The 21,596-nt window shown below is 50.0% G+C and overlaps 1 protein-coding gene across 4 annotated transcripts in view; it reads left to right on the forward strand.

Annotated features, from left to right (window-relative positions):
* PDE4A (phosphodiesterase 4A) overlaps window positions 1-21,596 on the forward strand; it is a 36,986-nt gene that overhangs the window by 13,072 nt on the left and 2,318 nt on the right. For 3 of the 4 annotated variants that reach the window (XM_037153932.2, XM_037153931.2, XM_037153933.2), the window contains exons 2-14: window positions 8,014-8,205; window positions 9,075-9,111; window positions 9,216-9,286; window positions 10,030-10,079; window positions 10,271-10,383; window positions 13,758-13,851; window positions 15,759-15,982; window positions 17,465-17,563; window positions 17,653-17,817; window positions 18,053-18,152; window positions 18,247-18,401; window positions 18,617-18,739; window positions 19,278-19,460. In XM_037153932.2, coding sequence (XP_037009827.2) covers window positions 8,014-8,205; window positions 9,075-9,111; window positions 9,216-9,286; window positions 10,030-10,079; window positions 10,271-10,383; window positions 13,758-13,851; window positions 15,759-15,982; window positions 17,465-17,563; window positions 17,653-17,817; window positions 18,053-18,152; window positions 18,247-18,401; window positions 18,617-18,739; window positions 19,278-19,460 — 1,606 coding nt within the window. Of the gene's footprint in view, window positions 1-8,013; window positions 8,206-9,074; window positions 9,112-9,215; window positions 9,287-10,029; window positions 10,080-10,270; window positions 10,384-12,098; window positions 12,245-13,757; window positions 13,852-15,758; window positions 15,983-17,464; window positions 17,564-17,652; window positions 17,818-18,052; window positions 18,153-18,246; window positions 18,402-18,616; window positions 18,740-19,277; window positions 19,461-21,596 lie in introns of those variants that run through there. The other variant, XM_037153934.2, reaches the window with a different exon arrangement.

Raw genomic sequence — 21,596 nt, forward strand, 5'->3', positions numbered from 1 at the left:
AATACCATGTTGAATAAAAGTCATGATAATGGACATCTCTATCTTGTTCTTGATCTTAAGGAAAACACTTTTAGCTTTTCATCACTGAGTATAATATTAGCTGTGAGCTTGTCATATATGGCTTTATTATGTTGAGATAAGTTTCATTTCCACTTTGCTGAGAGTTTTCATCATAAATAGATGCTGGATTTTGTAAAATACTTTTACTGCATCTATTGAAAAGATCATATGATTTTTATCCTTCATTTTGTTTATGTGGTATATCATGTCAGTTTGTGTATATTGAACCTACCTTGCATCCCAGGAATAGCTCCCACTCGATCATGGTGTATGCTCTTTGTAATGTATTGCTGAATTGGGTTTGCAGATATTTTCTGGAGGATTTTTGCATCTATGTTCATCAGGGATAATGGCCTATAGTTCTCTCTCTATCAATGTCTTTGGTTTTAGAATTAGAGTAATACTGTCCTCATAAAATGAGCCTGGGAGACTTCTCTCCTCTAGAATTTTTTTGGAATAGTTTGAGAAAAATGTTTGAATGTTGGGTGAAATTTACCTGTGAAGCCAGGAGTCCAGGACTTTTGTGTGTTGAGAGGTTTTTTTTTTTTTTTTTCTGATTCAGTTTCATTAGTAGTTACTGATCTGCTTAGACTTTCGTTTCCTCTTGACTCAGTCTTGGAAGATTGTGTATTTCTAGCAATTTATCCATTTCTTCCAGATTGTCCAATTTGTTGGCATATGATTGTTCATAGTATTTTCTTGTAATCTTTTGTGTTCTGTGGCATCAATTGTCACTTCTTTTATTTTTTATTTTATTTTGGGAGGCCCTTTTTTTCTTGATGAGTGTGGTTAAAGGTTTATCATTTTTATGTATCTTTTCAAAATACCAGCTCTTGGTTTGATCTGATATTTTGTATTTTTTTTAGACTCTTTTGTTTATTTCCACTCTGATCTTTATTATTTCCTTCTTTCTACTCACTTTGGGCTTTGTTTGTCCTTATTTTTCTAGTTCCTTTAGGTATAAGGTTAGATTGTTTATTTCTGAATTTTCTTGTTTCTATAGGTAGGCCTGTAATACTATGATTTTCCCTCTTGGGATTTCTTTTATTGTGTTCCATAGATTTGGGTCCATTGTATTTTCATTTGTCTCAAGATATCTTTTTTTTTTTTTTTAAGGAAGATCTTAGGCCTAGGTTTACAAACATGTTTATTTTATTTTATTTTATTTATTTTCAGAGAGAAGGGAGGGGAAGGAGAAAGAAGGAAAGAAACATCAATGTATGGTTTCTTTCCTCTTGCAGGCCCCCTACTGGGGACCTGGCCTACAACCCAGGCATGTGCCCTGACAGTCTCAAGGTATCTTTTAATTTCTTTCTTGATCTGCCCTGGCTGGTGCTGCTCAGTGGATTGAGTGCCACCTGTGAGCCAAAGGGTTGCAGGTTCGACTCCCAGTCAAGGCACATGCTTGAGCTGCAGGCCGGGTCCCCAGTTGGGGGTGCACGAGAAGAACCACACATTGATGTTTCTCTCCCTCTCTGTCTCCCTCCCTTCCTCTTGCTCCAAGAATAAATTTTAAAAATCTTAAAAACATTTTCTTCCTTCGTCTCTGTTAACTCTTTTCCTTTGTTTCTTTCTTTTATTTGTTTCCTTGTTAACTTCTTTATTGCTTAATAGCATGTTATGTAGCCTCCCTGTGTTTGTGTGTTTTTCAGTGCTCTTATAATTAATTTCTAGTTTCATACCATTGTGGTTAGAGAAGATGCTTGATATGATTTCAATCTTCCTAAATTTATTGAGACTTGTTTTGTGACCTAACATGTGTTCCATCCTGGAAAATGTTCCATGTGTGCTTGAAAAGAATGTATATTGTGCTATTTTGTGATGAAATACTCTAAAAATATCAATTAAATCCATCTGGTCTAATGGGTCATTTAAGGCCACTGTTTCCTTGTTAATTTTCTGTCTGGATGATCTACCCAGTAATATCAATGGGGTGCTAAAGTGATATCTATCCAGTGATACCAATGGGGTGTTAAAGTCCCCTACAATTACTATGTTAGATCTCTTCCTTTTAAGTTCGTCAATAGTTGCTTTATATATTTAGGTGCTTCTACATTGGGTGTGTAACTGTTTACAAAGGTTATATCCCATTGTTGAATTGATCCCTTTATCATTATGAATGTCCTTCTTTGTCTCATTATAACCTTTATTTTAAAGTCAACTTTGGTACATGTATTGCTACCTCAGCTTCTTTTTTGTTTCCATTTGCATGAAGTATCTTTTTCCATCCCTTTGCTTTTAGTCTGTGTGTGTCTTTGATCCCGAGTGGGTCTCTTGTAGACAGCATGGGTCTTGTTTTTTTTTAAATATATTTTATTGATTATGCCATTACAGTTGTTCTATTCCCCCCTGCATTCCCTTCCACCCTACACACCCCTCCCCCACCATTCCCCCCCCTTGGTTGATGACCACGTGTCTCAAGTTCTTTAGATTCTATATTTCCCCTACTATTCATGCCCTCCCCCCTATCTATTTTCTACCTACCATCTATGCTACTTATTTTCTGTACCTTCTCCCCCCTTCTTCTTCTCCCACTCCCCTGTTGCTAACCCTTCATGTGATCTTCATTTCTATGGTTTGCTCCTGATCTAGCTGTCCTCTTAGTTCACTTTTGTTTTAGGTGTGGTTGTTAATAACTGTGAGTTTGCTGCCCTTTCACTGTTCATCTTTTTTATCTTCTTTTTCTTAGATAAGTCCCTTTAACATTTCATATAATAATGGCCTGGTGATGATGAACTCCTTGAATCTGATCTTATCTGAGAAGCACTTTATCTGTCCTTCCATTCTAAATGAAAGCTTTGCTGGATAGAGCAATCTTGGTTGTAGGTCTTTGGTTTTCATGACTTGGAATACTTCTTTAAAGGCAGCCCCTTCTTGCCTGTAAGGTCTCTTTTGAGAAATCCGCCGACAGTCTGATGGGAACTCCTTTGTAGGTGACTGTCCCCTTGTCTCTTGCTGCTTCTAAGATTCTCTCCTTCATTTTCATCTTGGCTAATATAATGATGATGTGCCTTGGTGTGTTCCTTCTTGGGTCCAACTTCTTTGGGACTCTCTGAGCTTCCTGGATTTCCTGGAAGCCTATTTCCTTTGCCACAATGGGGAAGTTCTCCTTTATTATTTGTTCAAACAAGTTTTCCACTGGTAGCTGTTCCTCTTCCTCTTCTGGTACCCCTATAATTCGGATGTTGGAGCATTTAAAGATGTTCTGGAGGTTCCTTAGCCTCTCCTCCTTTTTTTAAATTCTTGTTTCTTCATATTTTTCTGTTTGGACACTTTTTTCTTCCTTCTGGTCCGCTCCCTTGATTTGAGACCCAGTTTCCTTTCCATCACTATTGCTTTCCTTTGCATTTCCCTTCATTTCAATTAGTTTAGCCTTCATATGTTCCTCTAATTTGTGGCTAAAATCAACCAGTTCTGTGAGCATCCTGATCACCAGTGTTTTGAACTGTGCCTCTGATAGGCTGGCAATTTCTTGTTTGCTTAGATTTATGGGCTCTGGGACTCTGAGTTGTTCTTGAGCCATGTTTTGATCTGTTCGCACCTGTTACATATGAGGAGAGGATCCTTAGTTGTTCACCAGGATGGGGCCACCCAGGTCACTGGTTTGTGACGCTGTATGTGAGGGTGGGGTCAGAGGGGGAGCAATAGTGGTCCCCTCTACTGCTTTCCATCGCTTGGGCCTGTGCGGTCTGTCTCACTGCTTGCTCCTTGGCTGGTTTATCTGTGCTCAAATGTGTGACCGCAGTCAGCCTGCCACCTTGTGCCTTCACTGGGTCCACCCTACCCCACACCTGGGATTCGCCCTTGGCTGCCTGGGTCAAGGGATCTTTTTTGCCTGACCCTCTCCACTTCTGGCTCCGCCCCTCTTACCTGTTTAGCTGAGTGTTTTGTTGTTGTTGGACTCCCATATTGTTCAATTTTCTGTGGCTTGGCTGCATATATTATTGTTAAAGCTTTGTTGTGTTTAGACTTGGTTATGCGAGAAGGCAAAGTGTTTCCACCTACGCCTCCGTCTTGGTGGAAGTCTGGGTCTTGTTTTTTTATCCATTCAGTCATTGTGTCTTTTGATTGGAACAGTTAATCCATTTACATTTAAGTGCCTATTGATAGGTACATAGTTGTTTTCATTTTATTATTCATATGTACATTCTTTTTACCCCCTTCTTCCTCTTAAAGAAGTTCCTGTTACATTCTTATAATACTGGTTTGGTAGTGATGAGCTCCTTTAGCTTTTTCTTGTCCAGGAAGTTCTTTAGCTCTCCTTCAATTCTAAATGATAGCCTTATGGATAGCATACTCTTGTTCATAGGTCCCAGTTTGAATATTTTGTGCCAGTCCCTTCTTGCCTGCAAAGTTTCTGTTGAGAAATCAGCTGACAGTCTTAGGGGAGCTCCCTTGTAGGTAATTTACTGTTCTTCTCTTGCTGTTTTTAAGATTCTCTTTTGTCTTTAACCTTTAGCACTTTAATTATGCTATGTCATGGTATAGGCATCCTCAGATTTGTCTTGTATGGGACCCTCTGAGCTTCCTAGACTTGTATATCTATTTCCTTCACCAGGTTAGGGAAGTTTTCGGTCATTATTTCTTCAAATAGCTTTTCAATCCTTTGTGCTTTCCCTCTTCTCCCTCTGGTACCCTTTATTTTATTTTATTTTATTTTATTTTATTTCATTTTATTTTATTTATTTATTTATTTTTAGATAGAGGGGAAGGGAAGGAGAGAGAGTGGGAGAGAAACATCAGTGTGTGGTTGCCTCATATGTGTCCCCTACTGGGGACCTGGCCTGCAACCCAGGCATGTGCCCTGACTGGGAATGGAACCAGCGACCCTTTGCTTCACAGGCCTGTGCTCAATTCACTGAGCAACACCAGCCAGGGCCCCTCTGGTGCCCTTTTGATGTAAATGTTCATATGGTTGATGTTGTTCCAAGAGGTCCCTTAAACTGTCCTCACTTATTTTCATGATGGAACTTGTTTGGTAATTTATTTTTAAGTTGAAATACTAATGAAGAATCTCAAATATAGAGTCCAGCATAACAAATGTTCATTTTTCCTTCTTTACTTATCTTTTTCTATCCATTCACAAACTTCCTCAGAGGTAACCTTTATCATTACACTGTGTTTAAAAGCATGCCTGAAGAGCCCTGGCTGGTGTGGCTCAATGGATTGAGCACCAGTTCGATCCCCAGTCACAGCACATGCCTGGGTTGCAGACCACAGGTCCCCAGTGGGGTTGCACGAGATACAACCACACACTGATGTTTCTCCCCCTCTCTTTCTCCCACCCTTCTCCTCTCTCTAAAAATAAATAAAATCTTTAAAAGAAAAGAAAAGCAGCCTCTGAAAGTGGATTGGGTGATGTGCTGAAGTTGTTTTTGTTGTTGTTGTTGTTTTGTATTTTTTCCTGGAGTTCGTTTTTTAAAGAAGTTTGAATTTTTTACTTTAAAATTTCAGGTTTCTTTCCTAAAATTTGAATATCTGATTACTCTGGGCCCTAGCTCCACTCTGCTTTTGGTGTTGGTTGTCTGGCCCTTTTTAACATTTTTTTTTTTTTTTCCTAATGGGAGTAACACGTTCTGATGGGGGTCAAGGAGGCACAGGGCACCAGTTAACGTTTTGGTCTAAGGAGCCACAAGACCTTGTTTCGAATTCTGACCCCATCATGGTCTTACTGTGTGACTCAGAACCGATGACCATTCCCCTCCCTGAACTTTACTTTTCCTCTGTAAGAGTCAGTGAGGTCCCTCCATCCTCCCCACACCCCAGAAGTAGACTGGAAAAACAGCTCAAGATATGGCAGGTGTCATCACTGGCCTGTTATAGGAGACGCCAGACATTTCTTAGCAGGGGGACTATTCAAATACTATCTTATGCTGACTCAAAATTGGTAGGACTGGAAAGGTGTGGGGGTTTCCATTTCCTCCCCCTACACCCTCGGATCCCCCAGAGGGTGGCCCGAAGTCTGCTCACTGGTCTTACCCCCTCCCTGTAACAGTGGTGAAAGCAGCCAGAGGGCAGTGGCCTTCCCCAGGCCACAGAGCAAGCTGCAGGCACACAACTCCCATCCTCACGCTCAGTTCTCCATGTCGGCTGCCTTGCTGAGTCCACTCCCCAAGTGGCATGTACAGAGCTAGAGGACTTAGAATTGCCAGTATTTTCTGAGCTCTGTGCCAGGCACATGGTTCTGAGCATTTTACCTGAGTTAATACTGCTCACCTGGATGGCCCGAGGCAGGTGGTGGTTGTGTTCCTTGTGTGGATAAGGAAACTGAAACTTGGTCAGATGGCTGGGAAGTGGTACGTAGCCAGCATCTCCCTGCCTCATCCTAAAGTCTTGGCCTTGCCAGTGGCCCCAGGCTGGGGTCCCCCTGTCTCCCTTCTCTGTAGCTGTGTCTCTGTCCTAGGCTGTGTCTCCATTCCAGCCACACCAGCTTTCCTGCTGACCCTCAGAGAAAACCCGAATACTGCCCCAGGGCTTTTGCTCTTGCTGTCCCCTCACGCAGGCGTGCTCTCTCCCACATCCTGACCCATGACCCACGGCCTTCCTTGCCAGCTTTCTGGCCCTGCTCAGATGTCACCTCCTCAGACAGGCCTGCTTCCACCATGGCAGCTGAATCAGCTCTCCAGTCAGTAGCAGTCACCCACCCAGTTTAATTTCTGCAAGGCACAATTCGCTTCATGCGTTCATGTGTTCATTTACATATATTATGATTCACTCAGTAAATATTTGCTGTGTGTCCACTATGTGCCAGGCCATGTTCTTGGTGCAAGTGATACAGCACTAAACAAAAGCAGAGAAAAATCCCTGATCCACAGTACTTCATTCTATAAGGGAAAGCAAATAGTGCAGAAGTGAAATATAGATGATGTGCAGGAAGTAGAGTTGTTTTAAGAAAGGGGAATACGAACTAACAAGGCAGGGGTGGGGATTTTAGGTGCGCTGGTCAAGGGTGGCCTTCCTGAAGAGTAGGCATCTGAGCTGAGGCCTGAAGGAGGTGAAAAGGGAGCCACTGGAGATCTAGGCAGGGTGAACAGCCTGTGCAAAGGCCCTGAGGCAGAAACTGTGTGGAATGTCCAGGGAATAGCGAGGAGGCCATTGTGGTTGGAGCAGAATGAGTGAAGAGAAGAGTGGGGGGTCGTGGAGCAGCGCCTTGTGGGCCGCAGCAAGGACTTTTTGGCTTTTCCTCATGGAGTAAGCTGGGGTCCATAGAAAGTCCTGAGCAGAGAAGGGATGTGACCTGACTCAAGTGTTTACAGGTCCTTTGCCTCCTGAGGGGGAAACAGACCGAGGGGCAAAGGCAGGAGCCAGGGCTCTGGCCGGGTTGCTTGGTTGGAGCGTCATCCTGCTCACCATAGCATTGTAGGTTTGATTCCCAGTCGGGGCACATACCTAGGTTATGGGTTCAACCCCTAATTGGGGGACATGGGCGGGGCAGCTGATGAATGTTTCTCTCTCTTTTCCTTCCCCTCTTTAAAAAAAAAAAAAAAAAGGAGCCAGGGCCAGACCGGAGGTGACTGCATTGGTCCAGGCAAGTGATCGAGGATGGTGGCCAAGGAGAGGCTGAGGAGTGTACCAGTTTTGAGTAGATCTGGGCGGTGAGGCTGATTTGAGGTGTAGCATCAAGGAAGACCCCTCAGATTTGGGGGTGTGCACTGTTACTGCGGTAACCTGTTTATCCAGCCCTCCCCGTGTCATCTCTGTGAAGGACAAGTCGCGTTCTGCCTGGGTCACAGCACTGTCGCCAGTACCTACAACAGGGCCTGGCCCACAAAGGCTCAGTAACTGTTGGATTTCTGCAATTCCTTGTCTCCCAGCTCTTGTGGGGTACCTCTCTCTTTAGTGTCCTTTATTTGCCCCTCATCTCTGCCAGGAATTCCCTCAGCCCCCTTGTTTCTCTTAACCTCCTCAATGCCTTGTCAGTCCCCCTGACCACGTCTCCACCTGCCGCTGCAGCTTCGAGGCAGAGAATGGGCCCACACCATCGCCCGGCCGCAGCCCCCTGGACTCGCAGGCGAGCCCGGGCCTTGTGCTGCACGCTGGGGTGGCCACCAGCCAGCGCCGTGAGTCCTTCCTCTACCGCTCAGACAGCGACTATGACATGTCACCCAAGACCATGTCCCGGAACTCATCAGTCACCAGCGAGGCGTGAGCACTCCCCAGTCCCACTGGCCAGCTCTTCCAGGCCTGGCTCTATCACAAGCTGCCCTTCCCAGCAAGGAGGGGGGCACTGCCCAAGCCCCCAGACCTGTCCTCCCCAGAGAAGGGTAGACAGCCCCCTTCCCCCTGTCAAGGGCTTAGTCCCTTTTTAGCATGACCGCCAGTGAGTGCCCCTCACCTCTGCCCCCCACACAGCCACACTGAGCCCCTCCCTCAGTTTCAGGCCCCACACTTATCCATGTAATCCCCACCCACCCAGCCTACCCATTGGCTGCTGGGGCCTGGTCCCACCTCAGTCTGTGTCTCTAGCGAGGAGAGAGCAGCCCTGCCCCTGCCCCCCTCCACTGAGCCCCTCTCTACCACAGCTTCCTCCCACAGTGTCCACCTCTGCTGAGCTTCCTCCAGCCTTTCCTAAGCCAGCCTCCCTTATACCATGACCACCTACTGAGGCATAAGCATCCCCCAGACCTGTTCAGCCCCCTCCCCTCATTGGATCCCCCAGCCCTGCCCTTACCCATCAAGCTGTCCACCTCACTGGGCCCCCCAGGCCCTTTCCTGCCCTAGGCCCCTCCCCACCCACTCCTCTCACCTGTGTGTTCACCTCTCTACCGCCCACCAGAGCCCTTCTCCCCGGCCTCCATTTCCTTCAGGACCAGCCCCTGTAGCGTGTTCACCCTTGTGAGGTGTAAATGCCCTCCCCCCACTGCATGGAGCCCCTGCCTACCAGCCTTCCTGGGCCCCACCCCCACAGTGTCCACCCTAGAAAGTTGCTTCTCTGGCTCCCCAACCCCAGTCCACTCAGGTCCTTTGGCATCCCGCTGTGAGGACCCCTGACCTACCCCTGTCCTTGATTATAGGTATGCCGAGGACCTCATCGTGACGCCATTTGCCCAGGTGAGACCCCTCTCCTAAGCAGGGAAGGGGCTCCAGACCTCCCCCGCACTTGGGGGAGGGATCCAGCCCCAGCTACCCCCTTCTCACTGCCACCCCGGTCCTAGGTGCTGGCCAGTCTGCGCAGTGTTCGCAGCAACTTCTCCCTCCTGACCAATGTGCCCATTCCCAGCAACAAGTAAGTTGGGCTGGGCCCCAGCGACCATGACCATCAGGCTGAGCATACCCGGGTTCCACTCTCAGCTCTGCTGTGTGACCTCAGGCAGGCACTCGATCTCTCTGAGTCTCTCTGTTCAGGCAACAGCTCCCGCTTGGCCAGTAAACCATTGCAATTCAAATGTCCACAACACAGAAACTTTATAATAAACAAAGACCAAGGGGTGTGGATCAGGGTGATGAGGCCACTCCTGCCCTCACACCAGCCTCCTGGGCAGACAGCATCCTGTGGTGCCTCTGCTCCTTCTCCATGAAAATGGGAATTTAAAAGTTCCTCCATTAGATGGCTGCTGTGAGGGGTCCAGAGGATGATGTGCTGAAAGTGCTAGAACATTGCCAGGCACAGAGTAAGTGCCCACTAAATAGGAACAGTTCTTATTGTGGTGCAGGGACGTGGCTGAGGGCTGCCTATCCCTCTGGGAGTCGGGGAGGGATGGTCAGGGAAGCAGGAACTTTGGAGACACAAGACCTGACCCTAGTGCTGAGCAGCCTAGGAAGCTGTAGTCTCCAGGAAGCTGGTTCACCTCCTTGAGCTTCAGTTTCCTTGTCTGTAAAATGGGTTATTGTGGGGCTCTGTGAGAGGCTGCAATCAGAGTATATGGCAGCATGCCTAGGATGCACTGAGCGCTCAGAAAAAGGAATATTCATGGAAAGGAGGTGGCAGGGACTTGGAAGGGGTGGCACTGGAGCCCTGTTTCATTGCAGGCGATCCCCACTGAGTGGGCCAACCCCGGTGTGCAAGGCCACGCTGTCAGGTAAATAAGTCCAGGGGTAGTGGAAAAGGGCCCCTCTTACTGTCCCGAGGGGATGCCTCACCCACGGTTGTTGACTCATCCCCTTTCCCAGCACCCCACTCACCTGGTTGACCACCATCACCATGGGCTGGGGCCTTTGTGGGTCCGCCTGTGGATCCTCTCATTCACCACCCCTGCTGCCCCTTCTTCAGAGGAGACGTGTCAGCAGTTGGCCCGGGAGACGTTGGAGGAGCTGGACTGGTGTCTGGAGCAGCTAGAGACAATGCAGACCTACCGCTCTGTCAGTGAGATGGCGTCTCACAAGGTGCGCAGCCAATCCCTGGGCAGGGCCTGTGGGGTGGGGCCTGGGGCGGGGTTAACATGGGGTGGGGCCAGTGGGCAGGGCTAATCCATAGTTAGGGCCTGTAGTGAGGCAAGCCCTGGGCGGGACCAAGCCCTGGGCACAGCTCTGGGACTTGTAGCTCCTATGGATTTGAACTTCTCCCAAGACCTAGGAACCTGGTGCAGGGGAGAGGCAGCTGTGTGTCTGACTGTACATCTGTCCATAGACAATCATTGTTCTTGGGGCGGGGTTGTGTGCTTGTATGGTCTACGGATGTGTATCTGTGAGTCTGTGTGGCTCTCGATTTGCTGGCTACATATTTGCAGCACAGGGTTGGGTGTGGCGTACAGATGTATACTATGGATGGTGTGTGGGCGTGCACAGGCAATATGCAGAGGTGTGCGGGTCTGTGCTGGAGGGGTGTGGGTGTGTATGTCTACAGCTGTGAGTTGGTCCATACCTGTAGTGCATCTCCGTGTGTTTGTGACTGTGTGTGTGTGTGTACTTGCAGGGCAGGAGGGGAGGGTGCAAGCCTTCTGTGCACAGCCGTGCAGACTGCACTGCACAGCTCCAGGGGCACCATTCAGAAAGTAGGCAGTGTGAATGACACTTCCTGGGGTTGTGCGGTGTGGCAGCTGCCCGTGGGGTGGGGAGGATGTGTCTCAGGAAATGAATGTGCAGGTGGGGGGGTCTGTGTTGGGGCGGTGCTTATGCCTGTGGGTGGAGATTTGTATGGAACTTACAAGTCTGAGGGCAGTTGTGTCCCTGAGAGTGTGTTGAGCATCTGAGAATGTGACTATATCTCTGAATGCGAATCTGTGAGTGTGATTCCATGATGGGTGTGTATGTGAGTGTGTGCGTGTTCCCTTGTGGAACTGTCAGGGTATGTTTATGCCTAAGGCCACATGGGTACTTGTGTTTGTTTGAAAGGCTCTGAAGGTCTGTTGAGTATGTGTTTATAGTGTGTCCAGTATCGCAGTGTTTGTCCCTCCGTGTGTGTGTGTCCACATTGGGGTGTGGGTCTGTGTTCTTGGAAGGGGTGTGTCTGAAGGCATCTGCATGTCTGCATACGCAGCTGTGTACCTATAAGTGTGCTCGCACAGCAGAGTTGTGACTGTGTGCACAGGACCGAAAGCATCTGGGTATCTGTGTGTGTTCAAGCGTGTCAAGTACAGGCTGTGTTAGGGTGGAAGGTGTGTCCCAGAGTGTTTGTATGTGTTTGCATGCGGAGCATCTGAGTGTCTTTGTCTCTGGGTGTGTCCATGCAGGGGGTATGTCCTTGAGCAGGTGTGTACTGCTCTGCCTCTCCTGGCCCCACTTGGGTCCCGGCTGAGGTCTGTGGGCTCTGATGCCCCTTTAACGCCCCCCCCACCCCCGGCACCAGCTGACATCACATGCAGCCTGCCAGTGCTGCAGTGAGCACGCACGCACACACACACACAGGCACACACACAGAGCTCAGCACCTCTGAAGCTGCCTCCTGGGACCCTCGCCCTTCCCCTCCATGGGCAGGGGTCCGTGGCCACCTCCAGCTGCTCCTGTGGGGGGGCCCATAGGGGCCAGGGGCTGGCAGACCATGTAACCCGGGCTGCTACCGGGAGCGCGGAGGGGAAGGGAGCCCCCAGCCCTGCTGGGCCGGCCCAGGCCCCTCCGCGGCTCCCCCTTCCACTGCCCACCCGCCCACCCTTCCCCCGCCCCAGACGGCGGCTGTTAACCCCAGGACTCCCCAAGCTCAGCCTCTGTGTGTGGCAGCCCTGAGCTGGGCTAAGACTCCAAGATGCCCTTGGTGGATTTCTTCTGCGAGACCTGCTCCAAACCATGGCTGGTGGGCTGGTGGGACCAGGTAGGGGACCTCACAGTGGTAGATGGGCAGGAGATCTGGCCTTGGCCCTCTAACCTCTGACCCTTCAACCCCAGGTCTGGACTTGTGTGTGCAGCTGTGCACGTGTGTGGCCTGGAGATGAATGCTTCTGATTGTGGCTCTGTGTGTGGCCCGGGGCTGGGCATAAATGGTGGGTGGCCAGGGGTGGGGTCTCTCTGGGTGTGACTGGCAGTGCACATGTGTGTGTCTACAATGGTATGGGGCTGCCTGTCTGTGTGCTTGTTTGCCTGGGTCATGGTGTGGCCCCGTCTGAGGTCTTACAGCTCTGATGGTGGTGTTGTGTGTTGGGCATGTTTGTGAGTGCAGAACTGCGTGATTTTTCTGGGACATGTGACCCCAAGTGTCAGTGGCCACCGTGCTGTACATGCCCCTTGATTTGCATGTCTGGGGCTCTGTGAACCATGTTACATAGGAATCTGTGTCTGTGTGCGGTTGGTGACTTCGTGGGTCCATCTTGCGTGTGTCTGTGTATCTCCGTCGCTTTATGTGTGCCCAAGGTCCCTGGCCAGCGCTGGCCAGCGTGAGCGCTCCATCCAGAGTGGGCTCTCAAATTCACCCTTCCTGCCTAGTGTCCCTCCTGTGTCTGTGGTCAGAGTCGGCTTCTGCTTTGGGGTTGCTTTGACAGCCTGGGGGTGGGGAGCTGATGCCCTTTCTCCTCCTTGCACAATGTCACAGCAGGTACTGTGTGAAGTGGCACGGGGGCACCGGGAAGGGCCCCTTAGCTAGGTTCTGGGTATGCTCCATTCATCGGTGCATCTGGCCACCCCCTGAAGCCAGGGAAGAGGGGACTATATCTGGGAACCCCCTCCCCTGGGTGACCCAGCTAGGGCTTCTTTAGCTCACTATTGTCTCCTGACCCAGCCAAACCTTTTCTTCACCCAGAACTTGGGAACTGTGTTCCCTTCTTCCAAACTGGGCTGGGTGCTGGGTGCTGGTGGGCCAGGACCCCCAGGGCATGCATGGTGTCAATGCCTGGGGAGACAGAGGCCAGCAGTAGCTCTGGAAGGGCAAGTGTTAAGGGGCCTGTGGCCTGCCCCCCTTTCCCCCAAGCTCAGCAGCTGGTTGGAGGGGGAGTTGCTAAGGAGACTCCCATCACCATGGCAATGGGATTCTCCTGATACTCCATTGGCTCCCTGTTAGTCAGGAGCCCCTCCCTTTCACAGGTGTTCCTCTGGCTCCTTCTTTGGGGGGAAAGAGTGTGAGAGTATGGGGAGGGGAGCCCCCCTTCCTCAGGCAAGGAGGGATATGCTGGGTCCTGACTTTTAAAGCCTGGGGACCCCCATCCAGAGCTGGGAGGAGGAGAGGGGCTGACCCTTCCCCTGACCCCTCCCCTCTGGCAGCCTGCTGGGGGCTGTTGGCTGAACAGGGAAGTGGGAGGGACTCATGGGGTCTTCAGAAGTTTCTTGGGTGAGGCTGACTTCCCCCATTTTCTGTGACCCCCATCATTCCTTCCTTCTTGCCTCCTTCACCTTAGTTCAAGAGGATGCTAAACCGTGAACTCACACACCTGTCAGAGATGAGCAGGTCAGGAAACCAGGTCTCTGAGTACATCTCCACCACGTTCCTGGGTGAGTGAGCGGCAGCTCAAGGCAGGGGTACACACTTGGGCTGGAGGGGCCCCTACATACCCTGGGGTCATACTGTCCACCTTTGCCCAATGGACCCTGACACTTAACTTTTCCAAAGGTCAAAGTCAACAGTTCAAGAGCTCCCACACTCATGATGCCCCCTAATTCAGTGGAACCCCAACTTCTATAAAACCCCACACTGAAAATTCTCTCCACCTGGCTGGTGTAGCTCGGTGGATTGAGCGCGAGCCTGCAAACCAGACAATCGCGGTTTGATTCCCAGTCAGGGCACATGTCTGGGTTGCAGGCCGGTTCCCTGCAGGCCAGTTCCCAGCAGGGGATGCACGAAAGGCAACCATACATTGATGTTTCTCCTCCTCTCTCCTTCCCTTCCCCTCTAAAGATAAATAAAAGTCTTTAAAAAATACTTTTAAAAAATTAAAAAAAAGAAAATTCTCTCCAAACTGAAAAGCTCTCCCAGATTCAGTGGAACTCTGAAAATCATGACTCCCAAAAACCCCAAACAAATAAAATTCCTAAACTTCAAAATGCCTCCAAGCTGCCCTGGCCAGGTGGCTCAGTTGGAGCTGTGTCCTGTACATCGAAAGATCATGGGTTCGATTCTTGGTCAGGACACATGCCAAGATTGTGGGTTTGATTCCTGGTTGGATCACATATAGGAGGTAACTGTTTCTTGTTTCTCTCTCACATAGATATTTCTTTCTCTTTCCCCTTCCTCTCTCTCTAAAAATCAATAAGCATATCCTGGGGTGAGGGTTAAATAAATAAATAAATAAATACACTGGTGTGTGTGGGGGTGCCTCCAAGCCAAAAAGCCCCACAAAAGTCAGTAGAAACTGCAAACTTGTATCTTCCCAAAACTCATGAGGACCCCTCAAACTCAAGAAAGGTGCCTAAACTCAGTGGGATTCTCAAACATAAAGGAATCTCTGCCCTGAATAATCCATAAAAGACCCTGAACCTTTAAAAAAAACCTCCAAACTGAAAATTCCCCCAAATTCAATAGAATCCCCAAACTTTTATGACCCCCTCAGATTCAGTTGACTCCTCAAACTTTAGCTACCCCAACTCAATAGAATTCTCAAGCTTAAGGATCTGGAAGAGATTACCCAAATTTAGGATAATTTCCTAACTCAGTGGAATCCAAAGCTCAGGAGGAGCTCCAATTCAGAACCTCTGAACCCAGGAGCCCATGCTGAGGATATTCCCCACAAACTCAAGATAATTTTACCCTCACAATTTAACACCAAAGATCCCCAAAGTCAAGAGACTTGCCCCTCCCCACAAAGTTTAAGAAAAGGTTCTGATTTTCAAATGCTCCCTCCAGTGGGGGTGTGGCGTCCAAGTTCTGAGATCCAGCCAATGGGAGGATGGCATGCAAATGATCCTTGTTAAGTCCCCGTCATTGACCAGAGGGCCCCAGGTCACTGTGGGTGGTCCTGGCTGGGCTCTGGAAACCATTGATAGCTCAGGAAAAGGGCTCCAGCGTTTGGCTCCCAGGCATGCTGGTGTTACAGGGTAGGGGGCAGGGTCCATGAAGCCAGAAACCACCTATCCCCTTCCTCCTTCCAGCAATGTCTACCCCCACCAGCATTTTCTGTCACCATGGAGGTGTCTTCCCATCCAGGGAAGTTCCCTGCCTATTAGGGCAAGCAGTGGCTCTCTCTAGCATCTCCATGGCAGCTCTAGCTTCTAGCAGGCCTTAAAGTCTCTACTGCAGCCCACCACCTCCCAGAAAAATTCCTACCTCCCCTCTGATGTCCAGCCTGTGAGTAACCAGCAGCATGATACCCAGAAGGGGGAGAGAGAAGATGGCATGGGGGCTGAGGGCCAGATGAAGGAGTCTCTGAGGGGGACCCATGCTTGCTGTCCTCCGTCTTCTACAGACAAGCAGAATGAAGTAGAGATTCCGTCACCCACAATGAAGGATGGAGACAAACAGCAAGCACCGCGGCAGAGACCCTCCCAGCAGCCTCCACCCCCTGGGTCACAGTTCCAGCCCATGTCTCAGATCATGGGGGTGAAGAAGCTGATGCATAGTAGCAGCCTGACTGATTCCAACGTACCACGCTTTGGGGTGAAGACAGATCAAGAGGAGCTCCTGGCCCAAGTGGGTGGGGACTCAGCAGGGACTGGGCTGGAGGGGGGCGGGGTTCCTGGGGAAGGACTGGGTGTTAGGTTAGCCTGAGATGAACATTGGGGTGTGCGGGTCCCTCAGCTATCCAAAAGCAGAGCATTCCCATGAAACCTTTCCTAAACCAAAACGGCATAAAATGAAGAAGCAGTTATCATTAACAGGTCATTGTTTTGTTTATGATCGAAACAGTTATGTCCAGTTTTACATCAAGTGTAGCACCCTTACGAGCTCTCTTAGGCTTCTCTGATACCTTAGGACACATCTTGCTAATGGATGCACAAAATAAATTTGGGTAAAGCACAGATGCTCACAACAGACTCAGATCAAAGCTCTGGCGACTAGATGCTGGATGCGGAGTGCAGTTCCTGGACCGGGAGCTGGGCGGCGCTGCTCTCCTGCTCAGGGCGCTGCTGCCTGTGTAGCAGCTGTTGAGAAACAAACGCTGAACAGTTTTCTGTTTTTGATTTTTACCTTTTTTTGTAAAAGCAAAAATCCTCTTTGGGTTTCTTCCAGTTAGCAAAAGCAGGTACTAATGTAGGTCTTTTGTAAAAGCGAGTGGCATAACGCGAACTTTCTGAGACTCCAAGGAGCAGGAGAGGGAGGAGCTAAGCAAGAAGGTGGGTCTCAGCTCCTGGCCAGCCTCGGCCTGACCCCACATTGCGGGGGAGCCTAGCCTGTGAACGTCACTGCGGAGTTGAGCCTGCCTTGAGGGAAGAGTGTTGGCCTCTGTGGCAGTCACTGGCTGGGAGCTGTCCCCAGGGTGTTGGCATCATCCCTGTCCTGTAGTTCCTTTGGGGGCAGAAGCAGTTTTCTGGAGAATGCGGCAGATGTGAGCCTTAAAAGCAGCAGTCCCAGCAGCATAGAGATGGGAGCAGTGGCGGGTAAAAGGGACCTGGACAGAACCCCAATAGTGTGCACTGCAGGCCAGACCTGTGTGTGGCTTCTGGCTCTTCCAAGAGACCTTGAGCCCAGGGTCTCTCCCACCGATTTGTACAACAAGGTAATCTTTCTCAGTGGCTCGCTGAGCTGTCATGTGTAGTAACCCTCTGCAAGCTGACACGCCAGTGCTACCCAGCATTGATTGAGCACCTGCTGTGTGCCGACACTGTTTCAGATCTTGGAAGACATGGGAAGTTGGCCCGTGTTTACTTCTGGTGCCCATGAGCAGCTTAGCTCGGTGGCTACCAGGTCTTGGTTACTTCTCCGCCCCTGCCAAGTGAGTCCAAGTACTTAGTGCAGTGCCTGGCAGGTAATAAGCACCCAGTAGACAGTCACTGTGGTTGCTTTGTTCTTTCTCAGCCCAGTAGGACCCAAGCAGTAGATTCTGTGCTGCTGAGCACGCCACCCACAGGATAAGCAATAGTGGTGCCATCTGCAGACCTGAGTTCTGCAGGAAAGAGTCCAGAGGGCCCTGGGTTTTGCGGACTCCTGATATCTGGCTGCCATCTCCCCCAGGAACTGGAGAACCTGAACAAGTGGGGCCTGAACATCTTTCACGTGTCGGACTATGCCAGTGGCCGTTCCCTCAGCTGCATCATGTACACGATATTCCAGGTAGGGTGGGCTGCGTGGGGCAGGGTGGTGGGCCAGGGTGGGGAGCTAAGGGGTAGTGGGGGTCACTGCTCCTCCATACCTGCCCTCAGGAACGAGACCTGCTGAAGAAGTTTCACATCCCAGTGGACACAATGGTGACATATATGCTGACCCTGGAAGACCACTACCACCAGGATGTGGCCTACCACAACAGCCTGCACGCTGCCGATGTGCTGCAGTCCACCCACGTGCTGCTGGCTACACCTGCGCTGGACGTGAGCCCCGCCTGCCTGGCCGCCTGCCTCCCGAACCCCATCTCTGACTAGCCATACCTGATCCCCTGTTTATCTCTCCAGCCCTGGGTCTCTGACCTCTGTCTTTCTCCGACCCCGTACCTCTCTTTTTCTCCTGACCTCCATCTTTCTTGAACCCCTATCTCTCTTACTCTGTCTCTCTGACCCCCCCATCTTTCTAACCCCTGTCTCTCTGACCCCCTCTCTCTGCCTCCAGGCTGTATTCACAGACCTGGAGATTCTCGCAGCCCTCTTTGCGGCTGCCATCCACGATGTGGACCACCCTGGGGTCTCCAACCAGTTCCTCATCAACACCAGTAAGTGGCCCTCTGAGGGGGTGGGGCCTGTCAGGATGGAGGCAGCCCTGTGGGTCCTTCCTTCCCCTGACCCCTGACCCGGCCTGGGCTGCAGATTCGGAGCTGGCGCTCATGTACAATGATGAGTCGGTGCTGGAGAACCACCACCTGGCTGTGGGCTTCAAGCTGTTGCAGGAGGACAACTGTGACATCTTCCAGAACCTCAGCAAACGCCAGCGGCAGAGCCTGCGCAAGATGGTCATCGACATGGTGGGCAGGGCAGGGGCGGGGCAGGGCAGGTGGCCTTTGATGGGTGGTGCTTTGGGAAGGGCTGAGTTTGACAGGGAAAAGCCTGTGGGGGAAGAGACAGCTTTTGGTGGCATTCGTGGGGACAGGTCGTTCCCTGTGAAGCTTCAGAGGCTCTGAGTGAGCCGATGGTCTGGTGGAAATTTCAGTGGCCCCTCTGACGGCTCCCTTGCCCACAGGTGCTGGCCACGGACATGTCCAAGCATATGACCCTCCTAGCTGACCTGAAGACCATGGTAGAAACCAAGAAAGTAACCAGCTCAGGGGTCCTTCTGCTGGACAACTACTCCGACCGCATCCAGGTGCCCCCTGCACACATTGTATCAGACTGGCCTCTTCCCTTCCCCGCCACCCTTCAGATCTGGGTTGCTGCTCCTCTATCAGCCTCCAGCTCCCCTCTTGCCCATTTCCCTGTTTTCCTCTCCCTCCATTCATCTTCCCCTTCCACACCACATCTCCCCTTCCCATTGCCCCTTCACCTCCTACCATCTCCCCCAGTTCTCTCTTCCTTTCATCAACCCCTCCCTTCCCCTCTTCCCCACTATCTCCCCCACCTTTCCCTCCCACTCCCTCCTCTTTTCCCCACCTCTCCATCTCCCCCCACCTCTCTCTCTCCCTCCTTTTTTCTCTTTCCCTCCTTTTTTTCTCTTTCCCTCCATCAACCTTTTTTTACCCCCTTCCTTCTCTCCCTGACTTAGCTCCCTCTTTATTCCTCTGTCTCTCTTCATCTACCCCCTCCCCCTCCCCCCCACTCGCCCTGCAAGACGGGGAAGGTGAGGAAGCCTGAGGCTTCAGACTGAGATGGGAGCACAGCCCCTGAAGCTCCTGTGTCCCGTGCAGGTCCTGAGGAACATGGTGCACTGTGCGGACCTCAGCAACCCCACCAAGCCGCTGGAGCTGTACCGCCAGTGGACAGACCGCATCATGGCCGAGTTCTTCCAGCAGGGCGACCGTGAACGTGAGCGCGGCATGGAGATCAGCCCCATGTGCGACAAGCACACGGCCTCTGTGGAGAAGTCTCAGGTACAGTTTCAGGGCACCAGCCTCCCACCCTACCCTGGCCTGGAGCTTTGAGGCCCAGGAGGTCCTGACCTACCCCTCTATCACATAAAGTCTTAATTGTTTTCTTCTTTTCTATCTTAATGGTAAGTATGCAACATTTTCCTCTCCATAGAACAACTAAACTGAGCCTTGGGGACACACACCTCATTCAGACAGTTGTAACTCATTTGCAGCAACCGCTGTAGTATCAGTGATAATACTTAGCTGCACTTTAGTTACAAGACCTCATGTTGACTCAGCCTATTTCCGATATCCTCACCCATCTAGTGGTATAGCCCCTGATTTTCAGAGGATTTTGAAATGAGATGAATTGACTGGTTTTCATCGTTCGTGTGCCTGATTAATTTAACAAAGAGGGACAGGAATGCGGTGCCCTTAAAGTGTCAACACTGGAGTGCGAATGTAAGAGTCTGTTGTCCTCCCCAGTTCTGGCCTCCTCCCAGGGAGACTCACCTTCCCCAGTTCAGTGTGTGTGCCCTTCCAGACCAGCATTATCCAGCCTCAGCTCTGTTGACAGTGGGGGCCAAACCACTCTCTTCGGTGGGGGCCGTCCTGCGCATTGTATGGTGTTGAGCATCATCCTTGGCCTCCACCCCTGGGTGCCAGGAGCACCCTCCTCTTCCAGGTATAACATTCAAATGTCTCCTGGGCCTGCAGATCACCCCCACCCCTGATGAAAACCAGTTTGATAGTTCTACTTTGTAGTTATTTTCACAGGCAACTTAACTTTTAGCTTTTTTTTAAAAAGATTTTTTAAATTTATTTATTTTTAAGACAGAGGGGAAAGGAGGGAGAAAGAGAGAGAGAAACATCAATGTGTGGTTACCTCTTGCGTGCCCCCACTGGGGACCCAGCCTGCAACCCAGGCATGTGCCCCGACTGGGAATCAAACTGACAACCTTTTGGCTCACAGGCTGGCGCTCAATCCACTGAGCCATACTAGCCAGGGCTCGCTTTTTAAAAAATATAAATCATATTAATATATACCCATTTTATACATCTTGCTCTTTCTTTTCAACAATGACCCGGAGATCTGTCCAAGTTATTATAACAGCTTTAGCTTACCCACAGATATAGAAAGATAATAGTCTGTGTAATCATCCCCCCATCGATAGTCATTTTAGTGTTAAGGAGTTAGAAATTCACAGTGCCTTGGCCCTGGTCAGGTAGTTCAGCTGGTTAGAGAGCATCGTCCTAATACACTAAGGTTGCGGGGTTGATCCCCAGTCAGGACACATACAAGAGCTAGCCAATAAGTGCATAAACAAGTGGAACAACAAACCCATGTTTCTCTCTCCCTCCCTTCCTATATCTCTCTAAAGCTCAATTTAAAAAATGAAATTCACAGTTACTCAAACAAAGTAAAGCTTTTTTTCCTTTTATATAAGAAAAGCCTAGAGAAAGGGAGTTGGACTCTTTGAAGCTCCGCGAAATTGGCAGGCACCTGGAGCTTCCAGTAACTCTGTTCGGTCCTCTAAAGAATGGGGCTTCTTCCCAGAGATACCTCTCACGGTCACAGATACTGATGAAGCCCCAGCCGTTCTGGCTACACTCCAGGGAAGGAAGCCCTCTGCCAGCTGGTGCAGCGCCCCCGCCAGGACCCTGATGCAGCATCTTCTACTACAGGTGGTCTCATGGCTCCCCTCGCTTTGCAAGGGAGACTGGGAAATGCAGTTTTCAGCTGGAAGCACTTTGTTCCCCCCCCCAAAAAAAAATCAAGATCCTGCCAATAAAAAAGTAGTAGGGAAGATGATATCAGGGTGTTAGCCTGCATGAAGTTATTTCTAGTTTCTCTTTGTTGCAAAAAAAAAATGCCATAATGAATATCTGCAGGAACCACATTAAAAAAAATTCTCCCGTGAATGTATAGGTGGAAGTATTTCCAGTTTTCGTTACATTTCATGTGATTCTTTTTTGTTATTTCTGCAAGAGTTTTTCCAGGGTAGATCTGGAGGATCAAGAAAGCTGGGTCAAATGATATCAGCATCGTTAAATCCTATCAGATCCCGCCTTGACCAGTGTGGCTCAGTTGGTTGTGTGTCCTTGCAAAGTGAAAGGTCACCAGTTTGATTCCTGGTCAGGGCACATGCCTGGGTT

The sequence above is a fragment of the Artibeus jamaicensis genome, unplaced genomic scaffold (assembly GCF_021234435.1).
Source record: "Artibeus jamaicensis isolate MK-2021 breed Jamaican fruit bat unplaced genomic scaffold, CSHL_Jam_final scaffold_537, whole genome shotgun sequence".
In the NCBI taxonomy this organism is placed as follows: domain Eukaryota; kingdom Metazoa; phylum Chordata; class Mammalia; order Chiroptera; family Phyllostomidae; genus Artibeus; species Artibeus jamaicensis.